The following is a 17,664-nucleotide window of genomic DNA, read 5'->3' as shown; positions in this document are numbered from 1 at the left end:
GAGCGGGGAGGAGGGGGGCGGCCGCTTCCCGCCGCTTCTGCCCTGCGCAGCGCCATGGTGAGGCCGTGGCGGGCGCTGCAGCTGGCCCGGGGCAGGGGGGCCCTGGCGGGGCTGCGGGAGCGGCCGGACAAGTTCGGGGGGGTGAGCGTGGACCTGGCTCAGCTGGGTCCCCCCCGCCGCCCGGAGCGGGCCGCCTTCGGGCGGTGGCTGAGGGGCAAGTGCCGGGCGGGGTGGGGGGGGGGGCCGGGGCGGGCGGGGTGGGGGGGCGGCGGGTTCCCCCCGTGGCGCCTGGTCCCGTGAGTGGGCTCCCCTCAGCCGCCTCCGCTGCGCGGGGCGGGCGGCGGTCGCCGGTCTCCCCCCCCCCACACACACACACACACACACACGCCAGCCGCAGCCCTGTGGTGGAGGGCGTTGGCAGAAGGGAGCAAAGACGCGTTTCCCTGCGCCTTAGGGCAGAGGCTGAGGTGAAGGCCGCCATTTTTCTGTGTAAACGCCAAACCGTAGCACGTAAAACGCCGAGGTGGCGGTGCCTCCTCTCCGGTCGCTGCTGACACGTTTCTCACACCGACGATAGTTTGACCCTGAGGTAAACGAGGTAAAAATACAGAGTTTTTCACGCCTTAATCCCGACGGCAGCGGCCCTTACCCTCCTTCCCTTGGTCTCTTTCGCAGATGCGGTGGCCCGGTGGCGGGAGGAAGGCCGCGTTGCCATCTGGCTGCGCGTCCCCATCCTCCAGAGCGGGTTTGTGGCGGCGGCCGCTTCACAAGGCTTCACCTTCCACCACGCCGAGCAGGGTTCGTCCACCTTGACGTTGTGGCTGGGAGAAGGGCCCAGCAGGCTGCCGGGGTACGCCAGCCACCAGCTGGGAGTTGCAGGTTAGTTACAAAAGCGGTTGCGCCCACAAAGGGCCTTTCGAAGGAGCCCTTAGGACCAGGTTCAGTAGGAAATCGACTGGTTCTCTCCACAACCACTGCGTGGAAACCGGCGGCTTACTGTTGGGGTGACTTTACGGAGTGAAGCGCGTCATTCATGAATGGGCCTGTGCAGCGGTGCGTATTGCTAAGAGCAGGCCAGTGAAGAGAGGGGGTTGTTCAAAAGAATTCCAGCTTGAAAAAATTGTATAACAGCTCGGGGAGAAGAAAATGTGGTCCTGGAGCTTTAAAATTTAACTCACGAATATTGTTTTTATCAAACGCCATTTTGAGAAACGCATCTTGGCTTTCACCTTGCAGGTGAGAGAGGTAGGATTTCAAGGTTTAAGCAGGTTTTTAAAAGTGAAAAAGTAACTACAAACTTCTTATAAAAAATCACTTCTCTGCTCCCTGTCCTTACTGTAGATGCTTGATGTATGCACCTGCCTAAACTATGCTCAAGTTAAGGTCTGTAGATGGGGCAGACTTGACCCAACAGGGATTGCTCAGGAGCTAGCACAACTGTTAGCCTAAATTACAACAGTCTAAAAGCTGCTCTAAGCTGTGCCTAGAAGTCCACAACCCAGACAAATGTATGTTACAAACAAACATCTGAACACCATACTCTTACCCATCTAGACCTCCCACAACCACGGTTGGAAAGGAGTTCCTCTAAAAACTGAGGAAATTCCTAAGGAACTAGATAAGATGGTTTTCTGATTTTTTTTTTTTTTTAATACAGCACAGTACAAGGAACTGATGGTGAGCCAAAAATACAGTCAACTTGAACTCAGCTTCACCAAATTTGAATGTTTTTGCCCTCTCAGCAGCCTTCCACAGATCTGCAATTATGTGTCCCATCACTCAGTAATCTCCTGTAATCTGGAGGTTGGTTTGGACCCCTCACGTACTGGTAAAGACTATATAACCCTCGGCAGTTACGGCAGAAGGACAGTAAATCTCTCTCATTACAAGCTTGACTTGTTTGTCCTTGGCTTGCAGGGACTGTATGGGACACTAATTCTTCACCAAGTGGTGTTAAGACCCATAAACAGCAATTTGAAAAATCTAGTTAGGAAGGACTCGTAAAAGCTGGATTATTCTATGTAGCGGCAGGTCAGGTGAAAGTAAGTTTTGGAAAAACAAAGCCTTCAATTGCAAAACAGTGCTGCTGCTATCGGCAGTTGGAGTTTTCATTTACAAAGCCAGCAGAGGGCAGGGTAGAAGCTGAAGACAGGCTTGGATTTTTTCAATGGACATGTTAGAGCATGTTTTCCTGAGGCATGAAAACCTCACCATTAAAATATGTGGCATTAAACTCGAGTAAGATAATGCATTCTCCTAGCAAAAGCACCGTGTTACTCCTTACGGTTAAAACTTGCATGTTTGAGGAAACATGACTAACTGAAAGGGGATTTTTCTGAAGTAGGTTTTGCATAGCTGAAAGTGCTATTTAAAAGAAAATAATGTAATAGATGTGTTGTGACCCTGATGGTTATCAGGAGGGACTTAATATAAGAAAAAACGTAACTCTGAAAAACTCTCAAACATTTGAAAATACAAAAAAAAAATGCACTTTCAGAGCATAATTTGGTGTTGTACTTTGAGAGAAACACTTGGCACTCTGCAAGTAGGAAAAAACTTTGAGGAAAGAAAAAGTTTCATAAATGCAGGTATATGGATTTCACAGTTTATCGCACAGATTTAAAAAATGCACAACAAATAATGTATGTATTCTTTGCTACCGTTTTTCAAACCTGTACATTTTTATTCATTATTGGGAGTTTCTTTAAAAGAGGTAAAGACTTAAAGAAGGCATTTGGGCAGGTAAACAAACAGATTTCTGTGTGTGACATAATGAATGCAATTTTTTTTTTTTTTTCCTCGGTTCCACTCGCTCTCGGTGGATTTGGAACACATCCCAAGAATACACTAAGCAGTGTGGCTACCACCTGGCATATGTTTATTCCATTATCTTTCTACTTCAGGAGGAAGAGCCTGGGTAGTGGTAGGGCTTCATTCTATTTTTAATTAATTTTATTGAAATATTAAATTACTTAAATATGTGCATTTATAGTGTGTGTGCCAAACCCTAGGCATTTTTATTTCCTGAACAAAAAACTGTATTTTAGAAAGTTTCTGTGGTAAAGAAAAGCAAATTTGCTTATGAGAGTCTTCATCTCAAAGCTGTGGCCAATCACTTAAATACAGGACTTAGTCCCTTGTGCATCCTAAAATACGGAGACGTTGGGAGTGGTTTGCTAGCCTGCGGGAAGCCAGCACAGGGAGCAGACAACAGGTAGCGAGCCTGCATTGCCAAGTAGACCAGCAGCTGCTTTTCATCCTGTCTGGAGTTTCCCACACAGCGAACGCTGCGCAGCCAGGGCTAGTGCCTCAGCCATCATCCAGCCAAATGATGACAAAGGTGTGAATAAGCAAGGTCAGGTCGTATTTTGCCAGACTAGATCAGAGTCGCCAAGCAGAGAGTAGCAAACGTTACTCATTGGGCTTGGCCATTATTGTTTAGAAATAGTGGAATATGTGGTGTGTCTTCCAACTAACTTAACTGCATCCGTTTGTAGGTGGCAGGATTTTCCAAATATGTAAAGGTACAGAAAAGCTTTTGGTGTATGAAATGATTAAGATGTTTTTGAAAAGCATTTCCAAAATTCTCCGCCTCCTAGGAGGAAGTGGTCTGCCATCCAGAAAGTGACGTGTTTGTAAATATGCCACATAACAATGGCATAGGAAGACAAGTTGAGGAAGAAAACTAAAAGTCATTCTCTTCTCCCTCCCATGTAGTATAAGCCTTACAACGTGGCTGTTATTTTCATTGTTACCTACCTTAGTCTGGTTGTTTAAACAAGTCATTGAAGTTGAAGAGCGAGAAGGGTCTCCACACACGCGTACACACGCACGATCACCAGCCTTGGCCAGTCCTGTTACTTAAGGAAATGTGTAAAATGAGCGGCTGCATAAATGTCCAACTGCACAGGAAGATGGAGTTAGGTAGGTTATTGTGGTCCGAGGAATCAAAAGTGATTTAAAAGCAGCTTCCAAGTTGTTTTACAAAGTAATATCTATTTCTGTCTGCTCATGTTTACAATGCAGGCAGTCACGTGTGCGCTCATTACATGGATGACAAGTGCTTTTCAACACTGAACATCTTTTCATACACTTTTACATCAGTCATAAATAAAACAGGTAGAATGAAGATATTTTTCCCCTCCATTACTCATTGTCTGGAATTGTCTAAGGGGTCTGGGGTTTTTTGTTTTTTTTTAAAAATAATTCCCTTACCTATTTCCCAAAAGAGAACATTCAAAACAAAGCAGTGTTGCAATAGCGATTAGTTGGTTAGGTTTCAAGTGTAAACCTTTCCAGAAAGTCATCCTGGCATTGGATGATTTAAAGCTCCAGGTACCACATCTGTAGCAAGAGGGAGAGTTTTTAAAACCAGCGTTCAGAGCCTGCAGCCAAGCTCTGATCTCACTGATACTAACCAGGTGCGGCCCGGCGAGCTTCAGCAGAGGGACTCCCGAGTTACACATGGGAAAATGAGACCAGACAGCAAATCCCATTAGTGTTTTTCCTTTCTTCTTGCTTTGGATTTAGGTGTCACCTAGCAGAGATTCTGGACATCTCACAGAATTTCACTGCCAAAAATTACATTCACAGGCATCAATTTCTGGGGAACAGAGGAGAGAAAACGTTCTTTCTGTTTGATTCAAACTGCAGTTTTCCTGTCTTCGGCAGTCCTCCTTGGTCTCAGCAAATCATTTGGCTGAAGAATGGCTTTTCTAGAAAGTAATCCCTGTAATCACAGCATGCATCAAAGTTGCTGTTGCTTTCCTTTTGTTCCCTTTTTTAATCAGTACAGTACTTGAACCTGGACACTGCTAAATATTTACAGGAGGAATGAAATCATAAAGTCACAAGCCATGGGGAGGCAGATATGTGACTACCCTCTTAAAGCACGTCCTTTGACATATCTTGAAGGAAGATTGGTATTTCATCTTTTAAATATTCCTCCTACACGTAAGTCTGCCATGTATTATTAAAAAACAGAGGATGTTTTGAGCTGGACACTCATCCCTTCCATGGAAATACTTCCCCATAGCATTTTAAATGCATATATCATCACAGAGCTGGCCATATACTCTTCCTCCTGCTGTAAAATGACAAGCATTTTTTTATCGTGAACTACTAATTTGAAACCCATGCATGACTGATGTGGAAAAGAGCCTGGTAAGCGGCACCACAGTACTCATTCTGCTCACCGCAGCGCACTTGAAAATCTGAGAAAAAGACCTGTTTTAAAGGGAAGACGTTTTTAAAGTATGACCAATGAGTGTGACATGATGATTAAACATGAAAGCACTTGGGGTTTAAAAAGTAGGAAAACTTGTAATCTGTGGGAGAAAGTCATGGGCTGAGCATGAGGACACAAGGAAAAGCTGAACTTTTCAGTCATACATCCTGATCTATTTTTTTTAGCCAAGTGAAAATGTCACTTTCCCACTTGGAAGCAATGCGTTTTGATTAACGAGTTGACTCAGATTACTGTGCAGTTCCTATCACGAGTTGTTAGCTGGGTAGTACGGTAAGAGTTCATAGGTAGTCAACCAGTTGAACATTATCAGTACAGTCAGCCTACCAAGTACTAAACCTTGTGTGCATTAACCAGAAAACACTCAAATCTTCACTACAGCAGGAGGGACTTTTGTCATGAATTTCACTAGAGAAAAGTTCTTACCCATCATGGCTACTCGGCCAGAGTCACTGGAAAAATTTCTGTTATTTGAGCAAGACTACAGGCACGTCTCTGCTGAAGCAAGCAGCTTTGCTCGATTATTTGGATGACATCTTGATCTTGCATTCTTTAGTTCTCCTCATGTAACACAAGCGAATTATTCCTTTCATTTCTTGTCTAATCTGGGACTGATATGTAGGACGTATTTATCTTGGTACTGCTAACTTTGAATTTTTGTCCAGAATACTTAACCTTTTTTAATATTTTATTGAATATCAGCTTTCCACCAACAAACCACTTTCTGCAACTCATCCATACAAATCTTGCTAACTGTAAACCGAGTATCATTAGGGGTTTGTCATGCTTTATCAAAACATGTTAAATTATGGTGGTTAAGACTGAACATAGTTGTCTAACACTTAATCTTTTTCAATATTATCTCTCTACTAGGTGCTGTTCTAGATGAAAGCACTGGAAAGGTGTTGGTCGTACAAGACAGAAATCGGGTAAGTTTGTTATAGGATTATAAAACAGAGAAGTTCATCTAGATAAGCCTACTCTGTAGTATAAAACAAAGACATTTTTATTCCAGTCCAAAACTGTGATCGTTAAAAGTTACTTCCTTTTATGAGTGCTTGGAACACATCTATCAGCAGATTGCTGTATTGCATTTGAAGGAAAAAGAAAAATAGACTTTGAAAATCAATGGCTTTATTGTTAATTATAACTGGCAATTGAATCAGCAGAACTAAGTACCCTTTCTGTTTTGAGTTTTCCACTTTCTCCTGTAACTGACCCAAGAGTCCCTGATCTTGTGTTTGGATCCTTTGGAAAACCCCCATGGCTCAGAGCAGATTTTGGGAGAAGACTTTTGATTTTTGTTTGTTTTCAAAAATTCCAGGCATATCTGTGGCTTTAAATAAGCGGTAACATGGTTGGCCATGACCTGGTGACCGCCTTAGTACAGCAGGTGTAAAGATCATTAATTTCTCACAAAGTGAAGTGCTTGACCTCGCTACCGAGAATGCCAAACCAGAGCACATTAGTGTGGTGATGGTGGGTCGTGTGATGTGGCTTGAGGTAACCAAGCATCCATCACTGGTAACGTCTTCCAGCCTCTATCAGGCTAACTTAGGTTGTAACACAGCAAGTGCAGAAAGCTCGCTAGCTCGCTCTTCCATGTAAAATATACTTAGCTTCCATTACGCTTTCATTTGCAAATTAAAGCGTCTCTAGTACAGCGAGATTAACTGCAGTTTTAACATGGTAACAATCAAAACTTACATACATAGACTGAAGTATACTTGGATGCATCGTTTTCATTTTATATGGTTAAAACTATGCCAGAATCTCACTGGCTACATTTTTCTGTGTTTCCTGAACCAGCTACTAAGAGATTTCTTCTCAGGACCCAAAACATCACTTCAGTTCATGGGTAACAACACAGCTAATGAACTTCAATGAAAGGGTGCTTTCCTAGGCAGATTCAATCATACAGCATGTTGAATTTCTAAGGCAAGAGTTCAGAGGAAGAGAAACACCCTTTTCTTCTTTCCTCTAAACTATTAATTTTATATTTTTACTTGCCATAAAGTAAAATTTCAAGGACTCCTCTACAGCAGGACCTTCAGGCCTACATTCAGTAATTACCATTTAAAGCATAAATCCAGCATGCAAGCTATAGGCTCCGGCAGTGGTTCCAGTTCTAGAGAGTCTCCAGGAACAGAACAGCACTTCAGAAATGCTACCTTTATTTTTCTTTTTATGCACACAGAAATTATAAAACTGCATGGTTACCTTTTAGTAAGTATCTTAAGCAGGTCTCGAAAATGGAAATTGCACATTCTGCATATTCAGAAGGAAACAGTAGTTTCCTAAGCCCAGGAGGCTTAAGGTTTAACTTCTTCACGCTGTGGTTTTGTTAAAGCTCACCCACAGCCATTTTAAGTGCAGACATCTCTATGTAGTGTTACAGTGAGACATCCAATGCTCTGTTCAGGTTCTCGGTCCAATTCCGTACTCCCCAGGCATTACCTCCGTAGCCTCTGGCCCCAAAACACAAGAGGACCAGTCTTGCACCGCTCTTCCCTCCAGTGCATTCTGAAAAGTGGGATGGGTCAGGTCAACTATTTCAGTGTACCTTTCCAGAACGAAGCTGACAGCGCAGCAAGTGAGGAAGGTGAAAGGAAAAAAGTAATTGTTTCTGACTCCCCTCTTTACAGCTGTCTTTTATTGACTGGATAAAATCAAGTGTAGAACCTGAAGTGTATCAATACCCACACATTTCTTGCGCAGTGAGCAAATAAAATATCTCAGTACAAGCAAATTGGCTCAGACGGTTGTTTCCCACCATGAGTTCCACCACTACTCTCCCTTCTCCTTCCCCACGAAATGAACAATTTCCCCGAAATGGTGACTTTTAATATACAAATGGTGTTCTGAAAGCTAAAAAAAAAATAAACTACTAGTGGAATTTTAAGAGCCATTTGGGTTTAATTATGAAAGGACAATTCCACAGCACACAAAGAAAGATTTCCAGGAACTGAAAGCAAATCGGCAAATATATATATTTTCCATCTGCACTATTTTTCATCTATTACTTTAAATTCCTATCCAAGCCCTTTAAGAGTGCCCAGAAAAAAAAAAAAAAAACAACAACATTTTCCAGTGTAGTCGGTGGGGTTTCAAATCACTGGAAAGCATGCGACTTCCCTCTCTCTGCTGCAGGTACAAGAAAAGCTACCTTTTTTTGCCATTGTACCTTTTTACTGCATTAATTTCTAGTTGAAGGTTAACTTCTTCCTACATAAACTTTTAATAAGGAAAGAAATAAAAATAGTAGTACATAGATGTAAAGGTAAGGCCTGTAAATCTTAGTGCATTTGCAAGAGGTGTAGGAACTGGGACTCCTTTATCAGTATCAATAACAGCACCACGTCTGCACGTCACATTCTGTTTGAAGTACTGAACTTTATTGCAATTCAATAAATGCTTCTATATATAAATCACACACAAGGCCTCAGTTTTTCTATTCCGTGAAAACAAACGACAAGTTATGCTAAATGGTTATTACAGACACACGAAGTCATCTTAAAGCCAGTGCAGTATAGAACAGTACTACAATCATAATACCTGTTTGTAAGATTAAATATATATATACATTTTTTAAAAGCCAAAACCATGGAAATGGAATACATTAGTGATTAAATATAAGATTACATAGTCTATAGCAGCTTTTTTTAATATTCAACTACTCTATCTAGTTATCTAGCAGCAACGTTGTCTAATGACTGTTAGACAGTTTGTATTTTCAATCAGTAGATGTTTTGTTCCAATATCTCATACAGACTATAGATACCTCTGATCATCACATTAGCAAGAACAGAGAAGTTCCTACTTAAAGCCATACTGATGTTTCTAAGAGTAATTGCAATACTGCAACTTCAACCAAAAAAAGGCACGTTAATTGTCTCCTTCGTATTAGAGAGTACAACACAGGCTGCATACTTCATTAATATTTTTTTCCTCCAATACAGACTATAAATGCGTGGAAATTTCCAGGAGGTCTGTCTAATCCAGGCGAAGACATTGGTAAGTCCTAGGATAACAGGTTAGACGTCAACAGAATTACAAAGACATTAACAGTACTAAAATACACCGTGACCCACATCGCTCCCATGACTAATCGCTGCTTTGGTGAATAGATGAAGTGACATGATCCTATGACCTTAATGGTAATGGGGTAACATTATGTTCAGGGCAGAGAAGTTTTGCACTTATAACATTTACCCTTTTCCACAATTTCTCTCAAGTGAGTGCTTGAAGCCAGCTTATTTTTTGTAGGCTTCTTGGATATGCTGTAATAGGAGCCAAAAGTGCAGAGGATTAAGGTAATCGGTATATAACCCAAATAAAACTGAAACAGCAAGCTCTCAGCTCACACTGGAATCCAGGGCAGTGAGCTCAATGATGTACTGAGCAGAAATTTCCAACTCTCCCTTTTTATGTGCAAAACAGAAATAAATACACTTGCTTCCTTCCACGCTTGTTCATTTGATTTGTTTAGACTAAGAGCTCCTTGGCGCAGGACCAGCGTTCAGTGCAGTGCCTCAGTCTTGCGGGCACCTACTTTCAACCAGAGACGTACGGCACTTCTGTATTAAAAAACAATGCCGATGTGAGGAAACCTATCGTTTCTACCCAGCGTAGCACAGGTGATGATGAACATTGCTGCAGTTATGTTCAGAGGTGAATGAACAAGGGTGTTCATGAAGAGTTAGAAAATTGTGCTTTTTCTCCTTTTCTCTCACCCCTGAAAATTACGACCCACAGACCGGTTAATTCTTAAGTTATACTGCAGTGATAAGGTAGGTCTCATTTTCCAAAGTTACATTTGCTCACATTAATTTAGCCCCACATCAGTATTCAGATACGAATATATCCTTCCAATAACTCACAAATGCAGAACTCGGAAATGTTGCCCAGAGCAATGCAGCAGCTCTGGCAAACTGGGTATTGAGCCCGGGTTTCCTGACTGTTCCATACCTTAGAAATATCTACTCTTTCAGCAGTCTTCTGCAACAACGTGTGGAGGGCTTGTATTCCAGTTCGCTATTTCCATACATGGGGAAAGTTTCTAGTTAGTGGGATATGGCCGAGTTGTAGTTTTCATAACTCACAAGTCACGCTTTAATTCTTTTTGTCAAACATGGTGATAGAAATCAAAATTCTTTGCTTGACAGCGCAAATACATGTAACACAGTGAAACGGATTCACGTTTTCGGAAGAATCCCAAATGCTGCATTTGTTGTCTAGCCAGGCTCCTTTTCACTTCTAGTAACAGAGAGCAGCTGTAGGCCAGGAGATACCGGAGGAATTTTTGTACTAGGGAAAAGAATGACCACTGCTGGCAACAGCTTCCGCAGAGGAATACTGTTACTGAGTAAGCCAGTGGCCATCCCTCAAATAACCATGTAACAGGTGAGAATATGGCTGCAGCCTGGATGTAGGTATTGAGAAACGACTGGGAGGAAACAAGTCTCTTATAGCTCCCCTCCTGCCACTACTAAACTATATAATAATGAAACCTAGGATTCTCTGCATCACATCTTAATATTACAAGATATAAATTAGTGAAGCGTAAAATATAAGAGAGCTTAACTTCCCTTTTTCTATCCTTACATCAAACCTTACAAACTCACAGTCGTTCAAGGGACTAAATTTCAAATTACAAATTGCAATTACAATGCTTGAAGATCCTGTGATTATATGAAGTGACAAAATATATGGCTGCTTACTTTAATGAGTACAAACTGACTCGCGCAAGTAATCTGAATAGTTTCATAATGCAGATTAAGCAAAGTGCACGTGTTTGTATTTGAGTATTTCTCAAACTCAAGTCCTAGTGTTTCTTCTAGTTTAACTGTCATTATGTACTTTTTTATATATATACACATTTAAATAAAAGGGAAACAGAAAAAGGCACTTTATCTAAAAGCAAAGCTCAAAGCTTAAATGAAACTCCTAATTATTTCAGTTTTTCTTAACCATAGCCTGCCTCAGCATTCCTCGTGTTCTCAGTTGTTTACATTCTTTGAACACTTCTGTGTAATACTGTCCCTGGCCGAATAATAGAAACACTTGCCATGGGGAGTTTGCTTCGCAACCACTGTTTTAAACCAGAGGACCCCAGAGGACCGCAGAGGCCTCTCTGGGCAACATAAAATGCAATCTCTCCCAGGGTAACTGAGTATCTTTCACCTCCGACACGTCGAGATGCAAGCTTCCATAGGGAGGTGAATCTCTACAAGGTCTTTTAAAATGTATTGTGCTTTTGGAAGTAAGCCAACACACCCATTTCTTACTGAAAATGAACTAACGGAAGCAGATAACGTTGCAAAACAGTTTTGTGCATTTACCACTCAAAGAAGACACACAGATTTGGAAAAATCTAGTATTTTACCTACCAGTAGTTACCCCAGGCAAGTAGGATTTGACCTGACTACAATGAAACTGCAGACTTTGGGGAAATAAGTGGAATATCAAAAATCTCATTTGGGCTCTTCAATTTAAGTTATTATTCAAGAGAAAAATCTTCTCTTTTGAAGAGTACTGGATAGATGGGTAATTCTCTGGCTGTAATTGCAGTACACAGACACTCGAGACCCTTGAAGTTACAGCTACTTTTGTCATGAGGAATGTTAACACTTACATCGCTTTGGTTGATGTACACAAAATGTACACCTGCAGCACAGATGTATTCTGCAAGAACAGGCTACATGCTATACTGGTATTACGGCATATTTGAAATGTTGCTAGATACTTAAAGATAGATCTTGAAAAGGACTTCGTGCCAACTTTCACTTTCTTCAAACACTAGTTTTACCCATTTTGTTACACCTTGTGGCAAAGTGCAATGAAACTGGTTTGATCGAGTGATCTGACATACGTCCAAGGTGTTCAGCTGCACAGGGTCTGAATGTGAAACTGGACAGAGGCAAGGAGAGAGACGGGGGGTTAAGATTCAAAGGCCTGAAAAGAGGGTGCAATGCTCTCTTGGATTAAGAGATCAGTGGAGCCAGCAACCATCAGAAAGTCCGTTTCAAAACCACACCCTGTACAGTATTATCGAAAGCTTCTTGCTTTCATCATTTTGTAGGATATACACAAGAAAGGCATGTAGCATGGGAGCAAAAAATTAGCTTATCCTTCTGTTGAAACAAACAGGCCTACATTTTGAAAAGCTTACAAAGCAGAACAGAGAACGCTTCGAGTTAGAGATTTTCCATGATCAAGAGGTTTAAAGAGTGTTAAGCTATTCTTACATGTGTTATAAGGATTGCTCTTTCACCTAGGAGACACAGCAGTTCGAGAGGTTTTTGAAGAGACTGGCATCAAGTCAGAGTTCAAGTCCATCCTAAGCATAAGACAGCAACACAAACACCCCGGAGCCTTTGGGAAGTCAGATATGTACATCATCTGTCGCCTGGAGCCCTCCTCCTTCACCATCAGCTTCTGCCAGCAGGAGTGCCTGAGGTGCGAATGGATGGACCTCCATGAGCTTGCTAGGACGAAACACGCTACTCCCATCACCAGCAACGTAGCTAAACTCTTACTTTACGGATACCGGGAAGGGTTTGAGAAGATTGATATAACCATGAGAGAGTTTCCGGCTGTCTACACAGGCCTGTTCTACAAACTGTACCACAGGGAGCTGCCCGAGTCCTACAGAAACATTACATGATAGCAATACATTTCACATTTCATTATGTTAATAATTTAGAATTATTATTGTATTGTTATTTAGACCATATTAAAATTATCCATGGACTTCTTTTTAGGTAATTATTAGAAAGTAATTATTTACTCTATTCTTTAATAAGCTATAGAGATATAAATTATTTTTAAAGGTAAATATTGCTATAAGCGTGCATCAGATTTGTCTTCCTTTACTCTGTAAAGCAAACATAAGGTAAATAAAATAGCTCTACACAGAGATCTAGCAGAAAACAAGTGTTACTCATCCTGAAAATAGGTCTTCCAAGTAATTTTACCTCCACACACACTGGCACAATAGGTTTAAAGAGCAATATAAAGACAGTATGAAACATTCATCTTTTAATCTGGTATCAGCAAATAATTGCTTATATTTCTGCTACTTCGGAGAGGAGTAGGAAACTCAACATCTTTAGTGTAGTGTGGCGTATGTGCTCGGAATCCGCCATGGAAATCAGCTTTTAGCAGACATGGGAAGAAAAAGGATAGCTTTCTGTCCAGGTCCAGTTTTTGGTCCAGGTTTGTACTGTCCAGTTCTTTTCAGTGCCACATACCAATCAGAGTATTTCCGTGATCGGTAAGTGTTATAGTTATTAGATTCCAAACGCTCAAAAAAGAAACATTCTTCTGTTGCACATTTCTGAAAGGGAAAAAGAAAAGGATTATTGATACTCCATCACAAATCAATTCTTCAGATTCATGGGACTAACTTACCAAAAACATAAGTTAGCAGTAGGTTTGGTTTTAAGAAATTCACATGAAGCAGTTCATGTTTGAAGAAAGATAGTTATTATGAAAATATTGTTAAAAACACCTACAAGAAGAGGAGTTTTTAACTATGGTTCATTTATTGTCTTTAGCACAGACCAAGCAGATTCTAGTTTGTTTTCACCATGTAATGTTCTGATCTGCAATTCAGACAATTACATGAAGAATTCTGTCCCTTGGCACTTACTGACTTCCAAGCTCAGCAGTTCTGCTGTCTCATCCTACGTTATAATTTAACCAAAAAGAAAAGCAGGAGGTAAGAGAAAAGGCAGTGTTTCCCTTGCCTTCCTCAAACCAATCTTTTTATCAATTAAATAAATAGCATGGCATAGACTTTCAGCCTTTGCCTATTCTTTTCTAATTTGGGGATTTAACTTTCCTAAAGTTAATTCAAGTCTGTATTTATAGCACTGTGAAACAGTGCCAAGCCTGCATCTGTTCAAGATTTTTTAAAATTCAAAACTTTTAAAATACTTTTAAGAAAAGATCAGACCTGGCAAAGAGTTCTATTCCACATAGAAACCAAGCATACTCTACTAGTGTTTAGAAGTGCCTCTATGGAATTGTTCTGCTTCTGGAAGCAAGTCTTCAAAAACAATTCCACCTACATAGAATTAACATGCCTTCACACATACAAATAAAAACCAAGGTGGTTCTTCACACAACGGGTAAAAGTTGAGCTGTGGAGCTCCTTACTGTAGGAAGTTACAGTTTCCCCCAGCTCACACGGATTCAGGTCACTTTTGGGCAAGTTGATGGAAAAGAAATTCACTAAAATTTACTAAAGAGGTAAAAAAAATTCTTGGCTGAAAAGGCCCCAAAGCTGAGATTGGGTGGAGGCTGGGAGACCAATACAGGGAATTACTATGAATATCTTTTCTTACACGCTGCACTTGATCCCCGTCAGATAGAAGACACTCGACTGCATATAAAGCCCTCAAAAGGTAAGCCTGCCATTAACGAATACTGTGTGATGCACTTTCTTCCACACACAGCAGAAACCACTGATCCCTCGGGCTGACTCTACTGAAGAGAAAGAGTCTTCATTTTCCAATGATCCCACTCCTATCAGTGAGATCATCTAAGGCAGGTATTATCTACTGCAAGACTTCAACCCACAAATTTTCCTGGATAGTTATTACTGCCTGGGGGACTTGGAACCCAGCTAATTTAACTATGACTGGTATTTATAGCTGTTCACAGTCAGCTGAAAACAGGAAAGTTTATTCACTTTCTGAAATCCACCACCAAGACACCACATGGTTCCTCTGTATCGAAAACATCAGAGGACGTACAAACAGCTTCAAATAACATCTCCTTCTATAGGAAGAGGATGACTATGGGTGTTTAACTGCATTTATCCCAAGGCATATTCGCAACAGGAAAACCCCTGTCAGCGGATAGCATTGCTCTCATAGCGGTCACAGTGGCAAACCTGCCTGCAGAACCCACGCTTTAATCAACAGAAATTATTTTCTCAAAATCATCTCCTCAAATACAAAGATGGCAGAAGTTCAACACTGCCAGAACTTATTGGAGCTGGGGGCGGGGAGGCACTTTCTTTTCATATACACCATCTGTCAGTCCATCGATTCAGTCATACTCATTTATCCAGCAAATTTTTGGGAATGCCAGAGGAGGAGAAAAGCTAGTCACTAAAAAGAAAGCATGTAAAATCTTCGAGAGGAGGCAGGGAATGTGAAGCAATTCTCTAAATGAGCAGGCTACTCTTTGTTACAATCCTCTGTTAATATTCACGAATACATAAATTATGCAACTAGAACTAAAAAGCGAACTTGGAACAACTAGACTTCATGCAGTATGCATGAAAACATACAAGAGAAGAGTAACTCCTCATATATGCCAAGTTTCTGTAGCTACAAGCAATTAAGTCATTCAAATGCAGTCTGGAATAAAGTGATCTGTCTCCAAACGTATGTCTTCAAATAGTTCTTTTCCTCCACTTCAACCATTTTCAGATACAAATTTTGGTTTCTGAGGAAAAGAACTTTTATAAGAGGAAATCCATATGCAATTTCTCATTTCTGTAACTCACTAATATTTTTACATTTCAAATAGCAGAAATCAAATTAACAGTTTTTGTGATTTGTATCTTAAATAATCTTACTCAAGATAAATTGTATTTTAATGCCTTTTGTTCCAGCAATGTGAAAACAGATCCATTAATCATCTCAAGCCACAGATCCAAGCCTGAAATGGATTACAGCAGCCTTAGGAGGGCACAGAAACCGTATGAAGAAAAGAAGTGTTTAAGAACAAAAACAAACTTTAAGCAGAGGTTAGGCAAGTTCAGTTCAATCGCCCAAGCTGGAAATTCTGGCAAAGAGACCATGGCAGCTGGCTCACACCTTGCCTTCGCCTCCTACCCGAACTTCTGGAAGCACCGAGGGAACGGGCGCCACGGGCACTGGGGAGGTTCCAGGCAGAGCACGGCCTCCAAATGCCGCACCACCTGGTTTCTGGGCTGCGAATCCCTGTCGGGTGTGGCTGTGGAGCTGGGAAGGTAAGTTGGCTGCCTAACACCAGCGGGAACCGAGCCTCTGCGACCACCACTAGGAAGGAAATGGCTTCCAGTGCAGCCAGAGTGAATTTAAGCAGCCGCTACAAGACCCCACAAACGGATGAAAGGCAAATTTGCACAACCCCCTCTCCTACGTGCTAAACCCACAAAGTAAACGCAATCGCAACTCGAAGAAATGCATCGTTTTTATTTTGCTTTCCTCCTATCCCTCAGGTTTAAAAGGTAAAATAAATTGAACTCCTCAAACAGATTCTTCAGGTGATTTATGGGCGTTACAAAGAGAAAAAAATCAAAAAAAGGTGAAAAAACAAAAAAAATTAAAAGGTGGTTTGTTGTTTTTTTTTTTTTACATTCATAAAGATATTTTGAAAGGTGCCATGCGATTCGCTCTGGACACTCAAGTCCTTGTCTCCACAAAGCATACGTGATACCAGTGCTTTCCTACAGTACGTTGCCAGTGTAAATATTTTGACGTAAAAGTGAACATTTAGGCGAGAAATGATGGTTCAGGCTTCATGAACTCTGTATTCCCTAACATCTGCCAAAGGCGACATTTCGGAAGTTGGACTGCTGTCCAGCGGGAGTGGGATGCCAGCCACCACGTTGTGAACCGCAGCCCCTGGAAAAACCCTGGATATCAATGGGGTTTTTAAATACTTTGGTCTAGGCTGCATTCAAAGCGGTGATCTGGCAGCAAAAGCTTTCACAGCACATCATGAAATACCGTAACTCTACAGTCCTTCATGAAAAGGATAAAGGAAGGGAAAACACTTGGGGCAGTGGCAGGGAGCGAGTGCCACTCGGCGCCTGCCCTGCCACCGGTCCGTGTTCTATCCGCTGCCAAGCAAGACCTCCATCCAGAAGAAGTCTGAGCAACTAAATAAAACACTGAGTGCTGGAGTTTTCAACGTTAGCAATGTTGGTCATAGCCGCGCTTGTACTACGGTCTGCAGTGTGCCACCGCTTACAGTAGCCAAACCATAACGACCACTGAAATCCTCATGGTGATTCACCCAGGGCAGATTAATTGACCAAAAGAGGCAGCAACTTCCTGCGACAAAGTTCTTCCTCCCTTATTTGCATGGCCAAACACCACCCACTGACTGATTTTTTCAAAACTGCATCTGCCTTAGTATCGCATTATGCCAATTAACTAGTTTTGACATTTGGGACTCAGATTAGGAATTAAAATTCCTCAAGTTTGTTCACTCTCCAAACTGAAGCCAGAGGGTTAACCTGTTAACTACCACAGCAGATGGAGTATGGCCCAAGAAAGGTGGTGATCTTATTTTATTTAGCCTTTTCTAACTACCCAAGGGCCAGGAAACAAAGGTTATTCTCACAAATATTCTTGTACCACGATTTTAATCCATAACATCGAAAGAGAAGAATTTCCCTTCAAGTCAAGTCC

At 41.5% G+C, this 17,664-nt stretch overlaps 2 protein-coding genes across 3 annotated transcripts in view; one reads left to right on the top strand and one right to left on the bottom strand.

Moving 5' to 3' along the window:
• Positions 1-27: 27 nt before the first annotated feature.
• Positions 28-13,082, top strand: NUDT6 (nudix hydrolase 6). Of its 2 annotated transcripts, XM_052814859.1 has the most exons (5): positions 28-214; positions 676-879; positions 6,119-6,174; positions 9,205-9,259; positions 12,523-13,082. In XM_052814859.1, the coding sequence occupies exons 1-5, from the start codon at positions 55-57 to the stop codon at positions 12,909-12,911; spliced, it is 864 nt and encodes a 287-aa protein (XP_052670819.1). In that variant the 5' UTR covers positions 28-54; the 3' UTR covers positions 12,912-13,082. The 2 variants fall into 2 exon arrangements, with proteins under 2 accessions (XP_052670819.1, XP_052670808.1); XM_052814848.1 differs by lacking the exons at positions 28-214; positions 676-879 and adding an exon at positions 3,166-4,953.
• Positions 8,619-17,664, bottom strand: part of FGF2 (fibroblast growth factor 2) — a 34,510-nt gene continuing 25,464 nt past the window's right edge. Inside the window, exon 3 of the mRNA XM_052814871.1 lies at positions 8,619-13,583. Coding sequence (XP_052670831.1) covers positions 13,398-13,583 — 186 coding nt within the window. The 3' untranslated portion in view covers positions 8,619-13,397. The remainder of the gene's footprint in view (positions 13,584-17,664) is intronic.

The sequence above is a fragment of the Harpia harpyja genome, chromosome 2 (assembly GCF_026419915.1).
Source record: "Harpia harpyja isolate bHarHar1 chromosome 2, bHarHar1 primary haplotype, whole genome shotgun sequence".
Taxonomy (NCBI): Eukaryota; Metazoa; Chordata; class Aves; order Accipitriformes; family Accipitridae; genus Harpia; species Harpia harpyja.
The sequence above is the reverse complement of the archived record's forward strand: the minus strand, read 5'-3'. Positions and strand labels throughout refer to the sequence as shown.